Genomic DNA, 15,812 nt, shown 5'->3' on the forward strand with positions numbered 1-15,812 from the left:
GCTGCTTGAATAAGCGGCCGCGGTCTTTCTATGATTGCGATGTATGGAACATGTGTGTTAAAAATAGCTCCTATGCCAGTCTGAACAACCACATGGATCCATTCAGCAGTAAACGTCAAACGCTGATGTTACTGGATTTACAGTATCTTCATTTTATGCTTGTCTATTTTTCACATGTTTGCATGATTTGTGAGACCTTGTCATTAAACATTTCTTTACTGGGTTTTTGATTGACTCACCTGCAACCCGATCACAGACGATTTTGCGTCTTTGCTGTCTCACTTTGCTTTGAAAACTCACATTTCAAAGTGCTCATCATCAGACCTTTTATATATCTCACAAATGCTGTTCGCACAAATGGCTTTCAACCTCATACGAACAAACTTCTTTTGCAGCGGCATTTCCAATTGTAATTCAAAGTTAACATCAAAGTTAAATCCCTCATCTAAAAAAATTACAGAGGATGAAAGCCATGCTAAAGACTGATCAACATACTGTAGATTACCTCTATTGTAGCTGAATTATCCTGCTTTTTACATCAAAACCACTCGCTTTGGGTGATGTATGTACTAGCAGACCTATTCAAATGAAGCCATCCCTCTGAGAGACATGACGATGTTCCATTTATGTTCCCAGCGTGAACAGGAAAATACACTTTCTTATAGATACACAGGCTTGGTGCATAAAGAAATCTACCATACATAAGAGGTGAGAGACTGGAAATACATAAGCAAAAACAACAATGCTTTTATTTAAAGCTGGATGAAAGGAGCATAGTTGTGATGTTGAATCGATAAAGGCTATTCAAAATTAAATAAAAAATACTAAAATGATCCATGCCACCCCAGCAGCAACATCAATAGCTATAAATCATATCAATGCTCCCCCGGAGAGGAGAAATGGCATGAAATTGATTACAGAGCACTGGAAAACCAACACAATGAGATTCAATATCAGTAGACAAATGAGGAATATAACCAAGGCATGTTGTAATGAAGCATATGACATGGACTTTAATTATAGATGACAGGTTATTAGCCTACTATCGACTTGCTGAATGAAAGAGAGAAAGAATGAGAGAGAAGGAGGAAAGATCCGGATTGTGTGAGATCCAAACCTGTTCAAAGAATTCGTCCATAAAGCCTTTGTCCATCCCCACAGCGACTTCATCCTCCTCCTCTGTCGTCTCCTTCCCCTAGACACACACACACACACACACACGCATACAAACAATTAGGAATGATTTCAAACAGATAAACTACTAAACATGTTCACTGAAATAATAATAATAATTGTAACAAAAAACATCAACATACATTGAGACATCAAAACTTGGACTGATCCATCTAATGCTTAATTCAAAGGTAAACAGAACAGTACGTATTAACATTCTCCCCATTCTCTCCACTGATAAAAAAGAAAACAAGAAGCACTTAACGGCACTTGTAATTAGAACCGCAGTGATTAGCAAGTTATTATTGAATTAGGACCTAAGGGCAGTGAAAACCTTGACCTGTAAATACGTCAGCCTGCACAGTCACACACAGCAAGTGAAGACATCTCAGATTGAATGAATGGTTCAATAATTTGGTAAATATGCTTACTTGTTTTCTTTGCCAAGAGTTAGATAAGAAGATTGTTATCACGCTCGTATCTGTTTATTAAATATGAAACCGCAGCTAAGAGATGGATAGCTTAATTTAGCTGGTGGAAGTCAAGAGAGTGTTTGAGAGGCAGAACCCCCACAGAGCAGGTGGACCAGACTTTGTCTCTTTCTCTGATCTTTGCTGATCGGTTGTCTCCAGTAGTATCGAGGTAGCGATGATATTATCTACAGTAGATCTTTACAAGAAAGTAAATAAGTGTATTTCCACAAATGTCCAACTACTCCTTTAAATGATAAATCATGAAAATAGTTTGCAGTTTTCTCTGCAGTTGCAAAATGGTATATTAGAGAACACAAAAAAGGTGTGTATTGTTATTTCCAAAAGGTTGGGAAAAAATATGTAATAATTCATTTAAATTCCAACTCAAACTTTGACAAAACTAAACTGATTTAAATAATAACAGAAATGAATGATGAATTAGGCTTAAACCCTGTCTGAGGCAAAAAGAGAACATCATAAATAACATTTATACTCTTCTTAAAGACGTCACATCTTTCCAGCATTGAGCCAATGATCCACTCTGAAATATGTGCTAATTTCTAATCACATATCAGCCATTACACAACATTAGCACGGATCTCATGTGGCTTCATCTCATTCATCTAGCGTCTGTCAAACTGATTTTATTCTCCATCAGTGAACTATCAGATCCATTTGTTTATCAACGCTGTACAGAGTGAGTGTAGTTTTCGTCTTCTTCTGACTGAAATGACTCCATATTCTCATCCCAAAGCTTTAATTTACAGCAGGGAAAGCATCTTAGAGATAATGCACACGGCTGTTAATGCGCACACACACACACACACACACACACACACACACACACACACACACACACATTAAGAGCTAGTTTTCATATGAAAAAATCGTCTGACTGAGAACATTGACAAATGAATAGATTGTTTGTTAATTAATTAATATACATATAGATGACGTACCTACAACAATTTTTTTGCTAAGGCGTGTCCACTTTCTCAACTGTATAAAGATTTCACACATACACTTTATTATATGACAACATTGAGACAATTAAGGATAATGTTTGTGAAAATATATATTTTTTAAATAATACACAAGTACATCAAACAGAGAGACACTGTGTTATGTGCTGACAGTTGGGAGGGCGAGGGAAGAAATGTGGGGGAATGGGGAGAAGAACAGTTTGTGAAGAACTAGTTATTGATAAAAAAACATCTGAGGAGACAGACTTGAGGAAGAAATGGCGAGGCAAGTGTTGTTAAACTAAGTGAGAGGACTGCAGAGTCATCACGCTAACTTGATCTAATTCTAAACCAATTCAAATGGTTTTTAATCCTACAAATTGAATCCAAAAGCACAGGACATTGGTAAGAGAAATGATCAAATCTGAAAAAATGTATGTATAGCAAGCATTACTTTCATGACAAGGGAAAACACGGCATGTGTTTCATTTCGAAACTCTTCTCGTGGTATTTCTAAATAAGAGTTTGTTGTTGGTATGGTAATTGAGGAACTGCAGGGGGAAAAGGCAGCAGCAGCAGTAGGAAGCAGATGAGGAGGAGGAATAGAGGGAGGACAAGCTGGGAATCAAAACAAGCTCCGAGAGGAAACGGTAATGTGTTCTGCCTCCACAGAGCAATGCTTTATCTCCAGCAGAGAGAGAGAGAGGGGGGAGATTTTCTTTGAGTGGTCAAGAGGGGGAGAAGACTGAGCTGCTCTAAACCTCCACCTCCCACCCAGATCTGAAGCTCCTGCTGAGCCACAAAGAGAGGCTGGGAGAAGACTTCAATGCTGCACTCTTGACTCAGACTAAAGACTTGTGCTCGACTGTCCACACACAGAAGATGCTGTGAGCCACACAGGCACAGTACAGCCGACATGCTGGTAACATACAACATCAACAGGCCGTTGACACGCAGAGAGCCCTACACAAACAGGTCCCCATTAGTCCATAACCTGCCAATCCACTCTGCCTCTAGAGCTCCCACACTCAGGTGAGCAGTGGCCTGATTATGCCGTTTATTAGATTAGAGAATTGTTCTAGGCACCGGGCCAGCAGGGAGTCGCTCCATAAAGACAAAAGGCAGTGGCTGCACATCCAGTGTAAACAGGAGGAAGAGGAAATATTGTCCATGAGTAAGGGAGCCAGAGCGAAAACAGAAGAGGGTTACAGCTCTGGGAGTAACAAATACGTATTCGTACCAAACCGCACAGGCCGTACCGTACTGAACTGCACGTACCGCAATACGTAATTATGGAGTAAATAGCATCAAGATGGCGTAGTTATGCCAAATGTACAGGCTTGTTTTGATTGCGGTGCGGAACTTGCGAAACTGTGACTTTTGTGTACCGTTACACCCCTAGTTACAGCTGATGTCAGCGCAGGGAAAAACAAAGGAGAAACAGGGCAACGAAACAATTATTGAAAGCTGTGAATTGCAATTGAATAGGGGACATGTAGACACCGAGTTTGTTGACGTGTTGATCGTCAGGTTAAATGCAGAGAACATGATCATGCAAGATCCATTAAATTCAGACCCTTTTCACAGTTGTGTCTAATAATGAGAGGGAAAGAAAGATAGAAGAGTAGTGAGACAGCTAGAGAAGAGACGGTAAACCCACGGCTGTACTCTATTGTCCTTCTGTGTATTTCCTTATTAAAGTAGATCTGTTTACTGCATCTCTTTATTACAATCAAGCCGCTTCGTGCAGTCCTATTAGAAATGACTCATAAAAATCTATCAACATCCACAGAGGATTATTGAGACCATCGGCAGAGTTCTAATCATAATACATCAAGGTAACATAGATTATGGAGGTGCCCAAACCCAAATTAAATTGATATAGAGAAACACATTCATATTCAACAGTCATTTAGATGATGAGATAATAATCTCAAACAATGGGAACTTTCGGATCTCTACCATCCTTCCCATCAAATGATGTGAAAATGACTTTAGCCCACATCTAATTCTAACCTCAAAGGCTTAGTTTACCTAAACTACATGACACATATTTACTCACTGTTGCCAGCCCAATACAATGGAGGGGAAATTAGATTTTATTTGTGGTGCTCACAGACTTAATTTTAATAATGTAAGAACCTTTTTGGCCCAGAAGCACTGTCTCAGGTTCTCTGGATCCGCCACAGACATGCGGTGAACAGTTTTCATAGACAATTTCACAGGAAGTAAGGTCTATGAGTTATTAACTCATATTAACCCCCCAAATTACAATTTTGTGAGTGAATCCAGAGTGCATAAAAAAGAAGGGGTTGTTGCTATTCTGTTTAAAGAATCTCTACAATGCAAAAAGATGTCTTGTGGAAATTTTGATTCATTTGAATATGTGTCTCTCAAGTTAAATTCAGCCTCTAGAGCTATTTTCATTGATATTTACAGGCCCCCACAATACAATACAAGCTTTTTTGATGACCTTGCTGAACTGCGGTCTGTAATCTGTACTGAGTTTGACTGTGTATTAATCGTCAGAGATTTCAATATTCATACTGACAAACCCGAGGACAGATGTAAGAAAGAACTCTGCTGTGTCCTTGACAACTTTGGACTAAATCAGCATGTTGACAAACCAACTCATAACAAAGGGCACACGCTGGACCTTATCATTTCCAGAGGAATGAACATTTCAGACATAACAGTGGCAGATATAGGTCCCCTCTCAGACCATTCCTGTTTATTTTTTGAGAGTAAAATGTCTGTGCACACAATTGATCAATCAAAAGTAATCAAAAAACGGTATATTACAGAAAATACCATGTGAAACATTCATTCAAGCATTTTCTTCAATACCACCCCTCCCCTGTAACTCAGTTAAGGAGCTCATAGACAACTTTAACGGCAAACTTACAAGTGTTATAGATGCTATTGCGCCCACTAAGATGAAGGTTGTCTCTGGTAAGAAAAGATCTCCTTGGAGAAATGCCCCGCAGGTCAGAATAGAAAGAAAAGAGTGCCGTAAAGCAGAACGCAGGTGGCGAAAAACAAATCTCCAGGTTCATTATGACATCTTCAAAGAGAAACTGTGCATGTTTAACTCAGAACTGAGAAATGCAAGGCAGTCTTTCTTTTCTGACATCACCAAAAACAACAACAATGTACGTGCCCTGTTTGCTACTGTCGACAGATTAACAAACCCTCCTGTGTCAGTAGCGTCTGAACATCTCTCCACGAGAACCTGCAATGAATTTGCCTCCTACTTTACTGAGAAAATTCACAAAATTAGACAAGCTGTCACTGCATCAATACCAAGTTCAACATATGTGTTCCCTCTTAAAATCAATTCAAATGCAATGACATAATTGTATCTTATAAACCACAAAAACCTGGAGGACATTATACAACACCTGAACTCCTCATCCTGCTGCCTTGACATTCTGCCCACAGGCTTCTTTAAAACTGTTTTTAGCTGTATGGCCTCAGATGTTCTACAAATTGTCAACATGTCCCTTCAGACAGGTGTATTCCCACAGGCCCTGAAAACAGCAGTCATCAAGCTACTCCTAAAAAAGAACAATCTATATACATCACTCATGAAAAATTATAGGCCCATATCTAACCTACAATTTTTAAGTAAAATCGTTGAAAAAGTTGTTTATCAACAGCTAAAAAACTACTTAGCAAAGAACAACTGCTTTGATGTTTTCCAGTCAGGATTTCGACAACACCACAGCACTGAGACTGCTCTGGTTAAGGTCCTCAATGACATCCATTTAAACACAGACAGTGGCAAAAGTTCTGTCTTAGATTTACTGGATCTCAGTGCCGCTTTTGACACAGTTGACCACAGCATATTACTAGATCGACTAGCAAACTGGGTTGGACTTTCTGGAACTGTACTAAGCTGGTTTGAATCCTACTTAAAGGATAAAGACTACTATGTGTCAATAGGAAATTTCACATCTGAGCGGACAAATATTGAACGCGGAGTCCCCCAAGGTTCCATTCTTCTGTTTAACGTCTACATGCTCCCACTAGCTCAGATTATGAATAAAAACAAATTATGCTACCATAATTATGCAGACGACACACAAATTTACATAACCATATCACCAGGAGACTACAGTCCGATACAGGCACTGAGTAAGTGCATTGAACAAATCAATGATTGGATGTGCCAAAATTTCCTTCAATTAAACAACGACAAAACTGAAGTAATTGTCTTTGGTGCCAAAGATGAACAATTAAAAGTCAGCGCACAGCTAAACCAAGCCAGAAATCTTGGTGTTGTCGTAGACTCCGACTTGAATTTCAAGAAACACATTAAATCAATTAATAAATCAGCCTACTACCACCTAGAAAACATATCAAGAATTAAAGGGCTTATGTCTCAGCAAGATTTAGAAAAACTTGTCCATGCATTTATCTTTAGTAGGCTTGACTACTGTAACAGTGTCCTTGCAGGCCTCCCAAAAAAATCTATCAGACAGCTTCCAGCTAATTCAGAACGCTGCTGCTTGAGTCCTCACTAGGACCAAAAAAGTGGATCACATTACCCCAGTTCTGAGGTCTTTACACTGGCTTCCTGTCACTCAAAGAATTGATTTCAAAATACTGATGTTATAAAGCACTAAATGGTTTAGGCCCAAAATACATTACAGATCTGCTGATACGTTATGAACCGTCCAGAGCCCGTAGGTCGTCTGGGATAGGTCTACTTACAGTCCCTAGAGTTAGGACTAAACAAGATGAAGCAGCTTTTAGTTATTATGCACCAAAAATCTGGAACAAACTCCCAGAAAACTTGAGGTCTGCTGAAACTCTCAGTTCTTTTAAATCGAGTCTGAAGACTTTTTTGTTTCCATTTTAACCTGCAATTTTTATTTTATTTGCTTCTTTTATTCGCTTTTAAATGTTTTATAATGTGTTTTATATATTCTAATCTTGCCCCTGTAAAGCACTTTGAGTGGCCTTGTGTCTGAATTGTGCTATATAAATAAACTTGCCTTGCCTTGCCTTGCCTTGCCTTAACTGAAACATTGCTTTTGCTAATACATGTCTGTTAACATTTTTAAAGCAGTACCAACTCATTTCCATTCACTTCCACTGTACTGGTGTGGTCACTAGACCTAGGAAATTGACACAGAAACTGTAACATGAACACGTTGTGTTATTAAAACCAGTCTATTAAGGGGTTAGACTCTGGCTACCAAAATGTATAAAGTAAGTCCTTTCGAGTTAGAAGACAGATAAATTAGTAACATGTTCTAGGGTTGTGGTGGTAGCAAGGGGACAGAGCAGCAATATGAAAGGAACTGACATTCGGATGGCTCAATCTATCACTTCCTGTGTCCTCTCGTCACCCACGCTGCTCCCTGCTCGTGTAATTATCCCGTCTCGATAGCCGTACACTGTGTCCTCCTCCTCCACCAGGCGCTCATTTACTCTGACACTCATTCAGTCAGCTGACCAGTCCATCAGTCTGTTGATGTGTGGTTTTGCTGTGTCAGCATCAACTCTGTGCCACCAACGCTCTGCTTCTTCGGATGAATCCTTTAATATGCTCTTATTATTTTTTCACTTAATAATAAATTATTAATTTAAAAAATAATGCTAAATACAGAGTACATCCTAATTTGGTAAACATTATATAAAGAGCAGTTTAAGAAAATGCTCAATGCAGCTTGCATCCTTTTATTGTGAATCTCCATTGATAACAGCAGATACAAGAAGAGGAACAATGTGGGTGGGAGACGAGATGAAGCAACCGCAGCAGCTGCACAGCGTCAAAGTGTGTGCGTGTGCAACAATTTTCTTTTTCCTAACACTCCTCCTCAATGTCCTCCCCCTTTAATCATCTTCCTTTTTCTTTCATGCTCCCTGTCCGTCATTCTCGTGCCTCCCTCTCTCTCTCTCTCTCCCTCCTTCCTCAAAACTTCAGCTTCACTACAGCAGCTTGTACACATAACACAAACTCAGTTACCTTTGTCTCTCACTCTCTCCTTGCGTCATCACTTTGCATTTGCGTTTGAACTTATACTTTAGATGTTTTTATGTTGTGTCTGTTGCATTACCTGAAACAACGTGTTATTCCTCTGTGTAGTTTTATATGGATGTGGTTGAGATGACAAATAAACCAACTTATTGATCGTCCTCATGCCAGCTCTTCCTGCTAGGCTACTCTTTTCCCATATTTTATCCCTCTCTGCCCTATGCCACCCTCACATCTTCCTGCCCTTTAACAGTGTAATCATCAAAGTGATGCCATTTAGACACGCCTTAATACAAATATACAAATTGACAGACTACGAAAGGTTAAATAATGACTTGTTCGATGATAATGATAATAAACGCCTTTCCAGCAAATCAATGATGATCAATTTCAGGCAAGAATTCAAATGTCTACTGCTGTGCTCTCACACAGATAACTCATTCTGCCATGGGAGACTTGGACCAGACGACTGACCTTTTCAGCTAAATAATGGATCCTAACTTCTGTATTGGCTTGTTAGCCCAGGATTGACCAATGGGTATGGGTATGAATACTTATATTGCATGGGGCTGAGGCAAGGCAAGGCAAGGCAAATTTATTTATTTAGCACAATTCAGACACAAGGCCATTCAAAGTGTTTAACAGCACTGAGGATGGTCATGCACAAGCTGCGTGTAGGCAGATACGGGTGGTCGGCCAGTGTTCGGCGAGGCAGGAGTGGGTGAGAAAATGTCATAAAGCTTCAATTGAACTTCGATGACAGATCACAGGCAGTGAAAGAAATGTGCTGTCACCACTTATGCCATGGCTTCTTGCCACCCACAGACAGACCCTTCTCCTTATTCCCCTGAGGGATAGATTCAGAGTGTAACTCGCTGACCATGAAGGATTATGACAGCAGCACCAATGTGCCACTAACACAATTACAATGTACAGCAGATACAGGGGAAATGTAACAGAACGAGGGAGATGTCAGAGTATGGCAGGATGTGCAAAAAAAGAATCACGGTAGCAACAAGAGAGGGAGAGGTGAAGCAGCTGTAGAGTAAAACAGGTATAGAGAAACACCTGGAAAAAAATAGCAGAAAACAGAGGTGGAAGGAGGCAGCGAGATACAACATTTGAAAAAAAGGAACAGTTTACATTATTGTATAATAATCTGTTAAGTATTGTCTCAGTCAATAGATTCAATTTCAGAAAATAGAAGAACATTATTATCACAACTTCCTAAAGCCCAAGGGGATGTCTTCAATTTGTTTTTATTTTGTCTGATCAACAGTTCAAAACTCAAAACCCAGGTTTTGAAAATTATCCAATCGTCAAAATTGCTGCTGATAAATCGTTGCAAATAATGTATCTAGTAATTTCCTATGGAGGACTTGTTCGTTAAAAGTGCTTGTTCAGCCTCACTCTTGCATGACTTAATATTATGAAAGAAGATCACCCAACAAAGACATACAGAGCTACTTAGGGCCTTATGAAGTCAATGACAGTTCACAGCCTTAATCACCAACAAGTATCACTGATAAAAAGAAGTTATCTATCCTGCCAAAGAACCATTTAGCCCTTTTACATTATGAGATGATGTGAAAGGGGAGGTTGGCACATTACAAATTAATTTCTAGCGGCGCAAACTGAGATAACCCCAAGCAAATTCCCACAGGAGATGGGTAAAAAGTTTGATTACAGATGTGTCTGTATGTATTATTAGGATCTCCATTAGCTTATGCTTTGGGCACGGCTGCTCTTTATGAGAAGCACCAGAATAAGCAAAACGATTTTACCGCAGCAGTCGACGCCACAAAACCCATCAGCAAACACAGATATCTCAACACACTCCTTTAGAGAAAATCTCACAGGTAGAAGACAGTCTTTCATAAATAACAGCTCTTCATGTTTTATGCATACAGAGAGGCATACAGATAGACATCTCAAAAATACCTATAAGCACCCGACAGATAGGATTGGATATCATTGGAACTGTCACATCATTTGCAAATACAGACAAGTCCCTAGTGAAATGCCATATCGGTCGCACTCATTTCGTGGCTCATTAATGCAATTATGTGTATCACTATGTGTTGATGAATAATATGTTTGTGGGAGTTTGCGTGCAAGCCTTTCTCGTGGTTAATAGGGACAGTATATGTCGATGGCAATGAATCTGCTTCTTTCCCTCCACCACTAATTTTAAAGATATAGTGCGTAACTATTTCATATGTATGAAGATCGGTTACATTCAAGCCATTACCAAATGAGTTACCACAAAGTTGGGTGATGACATCCTACCAGCTCCACAAAACTCTCTCTGTATTTCTCAGTATGGCAGTGTTTACAAACTGGTGTCGACCCAAGACACGTCTCAAGAATCGCCCAAGAAATTTTTCAGTTGTTAAGAAAAAACCTGGACGTACAGCAGAAGGAAATAAAATCCATGCGCGATCACCGAAGGCTTCTCTCACGTAGATGAGCCAACAGTGTTATTGTAATTACTCAGAGTTCTTCATGGGGGCAACATAAGTTACACACTTTAGCTTTAAGGATGAATTTTCTTCCATGGAGCACAAGCAGAACTAGAGATCCCAGCGTTTATAGAGACTCCAAATTTTGATTGAAGGCAAAAATAAAACCTCTGACCCTCGAGGATCAGTTTTCCCTTCAGCTACCAAAAGTGACTTTTTTTCTCTCAATCTCACTGGTGTTTGGTCACTGAAGAAATATTAACTGCAAATAGGGATGGGGCCGATCCGATCCAGTATCGGTATCGGGTCCGATATGGCTGAAATCTGCATATCGGATATCGGACTGACAACTTTTTTTTTTTTTACTAAAGAGCGAGCATGCGCCGACGTTCAGTGGAGGGAGAGAGGACACCACTTTTTAATTTGATATACAGTATCAGTTTGTTAGCCAGTGAGCTAACCCAAGTCAAGGAACTGGAGAGGCTTCTGCACTGTGACAAATTCTACTATGTAAAATACAGCCAGAGAGAGGAAGACTGTTCAGACAAACAGACCACCACATATTCTAGTGGGGCAGAAGTGATCATTGAGAAGGATTTTTTTTGTATGACTCTATAATTCTGCCTTTAAGATAAACCTATATGCATTTGTGTATATTTCTTGCTCTTTTAAATTAGAATTGCTTAAGCCTTCCTAGCCTTATACATAACATCACCACCAACATAAAAATGTATAACAATTATGATATCGTATCGGACAGTATCGGTATCGGCCGATATCCAAAATCCAGATATCGGAATCGGATCGGAACTAAAAATAGTGGAACGGTGCATCCCTGACTGCAAAGACCGGGTCAAAGACAGAAGAAAAAGAGGGTAATGACGTAAAATAAAGTGGAAATGGAGGTATGGGATAATTAAAAGAGTCGGTGCTCCACATCTTTCCCTTTTTAGTTAATGTGTCACTGTATCGCCAAACAGGCAGTGACAGTGAGGGGCCCTGCCGTACAGAGCCACACAAAGCTTCCTGAATCAATACGAACACTGACTAACAAGGCACAGAGAAGACAGGAGGGAGAAAAGGAGAGAAATAAATATAGGGGAGGACAGGAAGCCCCCTGATAAATCACTGATGGAAAAAAGCAAAGAGCAATAACAGAGAGGGGGTTATTATTAAAAAGAGATGGAGATGGGAAAAAAGCCAGTCAATCAAATGACAGAAGACAGAAGAAAATAGTAGATAAGACGTAGCGGAAATAATGAGGAGATAAACGTCTCATTGATGGATAACGCTCCCTGGGGTTTGTGGAATCTGAAAGAACCTCATCAGTGTGTTTCCTCTTTAGGTTTCAGAGCTGGACAAAGTCAGATAAAAACGCATCTCATCTGCGCCATCTGTCACTAAATCACTGCTGGGAGCGATGTGATGAGGTAAGAGGCGGTGTGAGCGTTTTAGTTAGTGAGACAAGCAGGTTTTAGGCAGTGAGCTACAGAGCTGCAGGGAGAGCAGGTGTTGCGCTCATGAAGTTGCTTCATGTGCATATGGGCAACGTCGAAGCAACGACCTGCACCCTCAAACAAATATGAGCAAAACTCAATTTCCTGCCAAAATGACACATACACATGGGTGAGTAAACCTGTAGTGTGACTGTACGAAAACACACATGCAAAGGACACAGATGCAACCAAATCTGTGAAGCTTAGCGTTCTTTGTTCGTTGCTGCTGCAGTGCACGGTTCATATCAGGCCTATGTGAATATTGCAACTAATGCTCGTGTGACAACTTTGTAATATGTTACAGGGACGCAACAACCAGACTCACTGATCAGTATCAGCACCGATGTTGGCCAGATGGCCTGATCCACAATAACTGCATTTCCTTGTCCATGTCATTATTAAATTGAATGTTTCCACTATAAATTACATTCATCAAGCCACAACAGGCTGCAGATTCACCTTGTAGTGCCACAGCAAACCCTGGGCTCACATTATGTTACATTCTGACTTGATTATCAGCAGATGATCCGAGTTGAGAATCCCAAGCAGTATCCAACAATCCACTTGGAGACATTTGGGGACACCTTGCACAACCAGATAACATATGGCAAGGGTTCAGTTTTCCAACAACGTTGAATGTATGCAGCCCAGACAAATAGATGAGATGGCAGACATTTAGGCCTAGTTGTTAAATTGTGACATGACTCATAATCCACATCCTCTGCTCCTCCATCCCAAATAAATGAGCAGGCTGAACCAAAGTGGGCCCTGGGATATAGACTGACATGCATATCCTTCCCAGCCCAGCTGTTTTCATTTTCCAGGTTTAATTGCCTTTTCCCCCACGGCCAATCCATAGAGGTATTTGAACTGCTATCAGTTTGGAAACACCAGAAGCCGAGTCAGAGTCATATTAGGCCACCTATTTAATCCCCCACCACCTCTTCATCTCCCAAATCTCATTCAAAACTATTACAACTACACAAATGGAGATAGCATTTGAAATTGCATCAGTGAACAACAGATTGATCAATAATGAAACAATAAATAATTGCAGCTCTATTCCATCAACCACTAGTGCAGAGCTGTAATACAATCACACATGATGTATCCCACACTTTGCTTCTGTAACGAGCTGTCCAGACTCGAAGAGATTCAAGAAGTAGCATTTTCTTTGTGGCTGTAAATGGGAAAAACAACATTAATCTAATACTGGTGGGAAATAACAAGTCTGTGACTCGCAATTTACTGTATTTATTTGGTCCGGATTGCTTGAAATTGGTCTGGCTTCAGCGGCAGCCATTTCTCAAACATGAAGAATATGATCATAAATAATAAAAGAAAACAGAATCAGATCATTTCTGTCGACCCTGAACCATTTGACTGAGTGCTGGCTGAGGTTTTCTCGCAGTAGCTGGTGAGGAAGTTTTCTGTGTCTCTCTCAATTGTATGACTGCATCCAGCATGGCAGGCTGGAGACACGCCTCTCTCAAACACACACACACACACACACACACACACACACACACACACACACACACACACACACACACACACACACACACACACACACGGCAGGGCTGGGTTGTCTCCCTTGAGGCCAATTCACAGCAGATCTTTAGTAAAAACAGAGGAGCCGTGAATTGTTACCCCTCCCTCTCTCCTCAGCTGTTAACTGCCAATTACAGATCTTACAATGTCGTGCACACCCGCGCGTGCGCGCACACACACACACACACACACACACACACACACACACACACACACACACACACACACACACACACACACACACACACACCTTTCAGTAGCCTAGCCATTATTTTAAAGGGCTTTATTTTCATGATTGGAAGATGTAGGAAGGAGGGTTGAGATGTGGACATTAAAGACCCGGTACATTTATGACATGATGAACACCTAGAGGCCAGTGAACAACACAAATGGTAAAACTAAAAAAAGGACTAAACATGTGTGCTCAGGGTGGGTGGTGGAGATAAGACCTGTGAGGGTGCAAAGGGCTGATATTTAACAGGTGAAAATGGGAGAGCTGGGACTGACAATTTCCTATTTCAATCCGTCACCCACATAGCATGTGGCACCAGATCGATCAAACCAGACAGACCCACACAATCATTCATTTAGGTATTAACAGGTTATATCCGCATAGGCTACTCAATTATCACTAACTCTTTCTGACTGTGATTACATTCTGAACTGTTACTTTAATATAGGCCAATTAAATGAATGACCCTATCAAGAACAAATAAAGTAGCCTAGATATAGTGTCCATCATACTCTCTTAACTCCGCCTGTGTCCCATAGACGTCCTGCAATAGCCTATCAATCACTTAAAAGACTATAAGCAAGAAGATCGAAGTGATTTTTGGAGAATGGGGAGAAAACGACTTTCATTTTGATGAAACACCTGAAATCCCTTATCTCGGCTGGGATTTGCGCTGTTTTACACGCGCAGTAGAGACTGGTGGGAAAATGCGCCTGTCACCTTTAACAAGAAGAACAATGTTCAGCCTCCATCAGACCCCCGAGAGTCACAACTGTTGCTCAATCAACGCACCGAGCTCCGCGCTTTGCGAATAAGCTTTTAAATCAGCTAAAAAGCGCGTTCACAGACACAATCTCTCCACGGAGCCATGGGATGCTGAACATTTGAAAAGGATCAAGCACTAACTTACTTTAAGTTCTTGCATGCGGTCCTTCATGGTTCCTGCAAATCACTCTTATTCCTTCAATTCCCGTTGTTTCCTGGATGTGTGTGATGATGGAGCGGCGGGGCGGAGACCGACCGAAAGATGCGAGTGAGAAGGGAGAGGATGCGCGTCTGGCGACGGCAAGAGACGGTAATTTCCCCCCTTTGGTTTGGATGCTGGGGCGGTGGGACCACTTTACAGAGCCGGGTGACGCGCACGAAAGGTTAGGCGAGGCCTTCCGTCGTTAACCCATTCCACACCCTCAACTTCCTCCTGAAAACGCACTTATTGACCTTTTTCATAAACCTTAATCTCCTCTCCCGAAGTTTCTTTGTTCCGTTAAAGTCTGTCGAACAGCTCGAAAGGCCGGACTGTCGTGAAATGATTCCCTCGGAGAGTCTGGCTGAGTGTTGAAAGTGTGTTGGATTTGATTATCGATTGAGCAGGTTCAGAGTGGTTCAGAGATAACGCCCAGGTGGTTTCAGCAGCGGGCAAAAGCGCACAGCGAACTCTGTCGGCCTAATTCGGTACAGAATGTAAGAGATATAGGCC

The 15,812-nt window shown here is 40.8% G+C and overlaps 1 protein-coding gene across 1 annotated transcript in view; it reads right to left on the reverse strand.

Annotated features, from left to right (window-relative positions):
- Positions 1-15,311, reverse strand: part of stx1a (syntaxin 1A (brain)) — a 71,791-nt gene extending 56,480 nt beyond the window's left edge. The window contains exons 1-2 of the mRNA XM_080025021.1: positions 15,246-15,311; positions 1,118-1,195 (exon numbers count right to left, since the gene is read on the reverse strand). Coding sequence (XP_079881147.1) covers positions 1,118-1,195; positions 15,246-15,272 — 105 coding nt within the window. The 5' untranslated portion in view covers positions 15,273-15,311. The remainder of the gene's footprint in view (positions 1-1,117; positions 1,196-15,245) is intronic.
- Between the last annotated feature and the right edge of the window lie 501 nt (positions 15,312-15,812).

The sequence above is a fragment of the Ammodytes marinus genome (assembly GCF_949987685.1).
Source record: "Ammodytes marinus genome assembly, chromosome: 3".
Classification (NCBI taxonomy): Eukaryota; Metazoa; Chordata; class Actinopteri; order Uranoscopiformes; family Ammodytidae; genus Ammodytes; species Ammodytes marinus.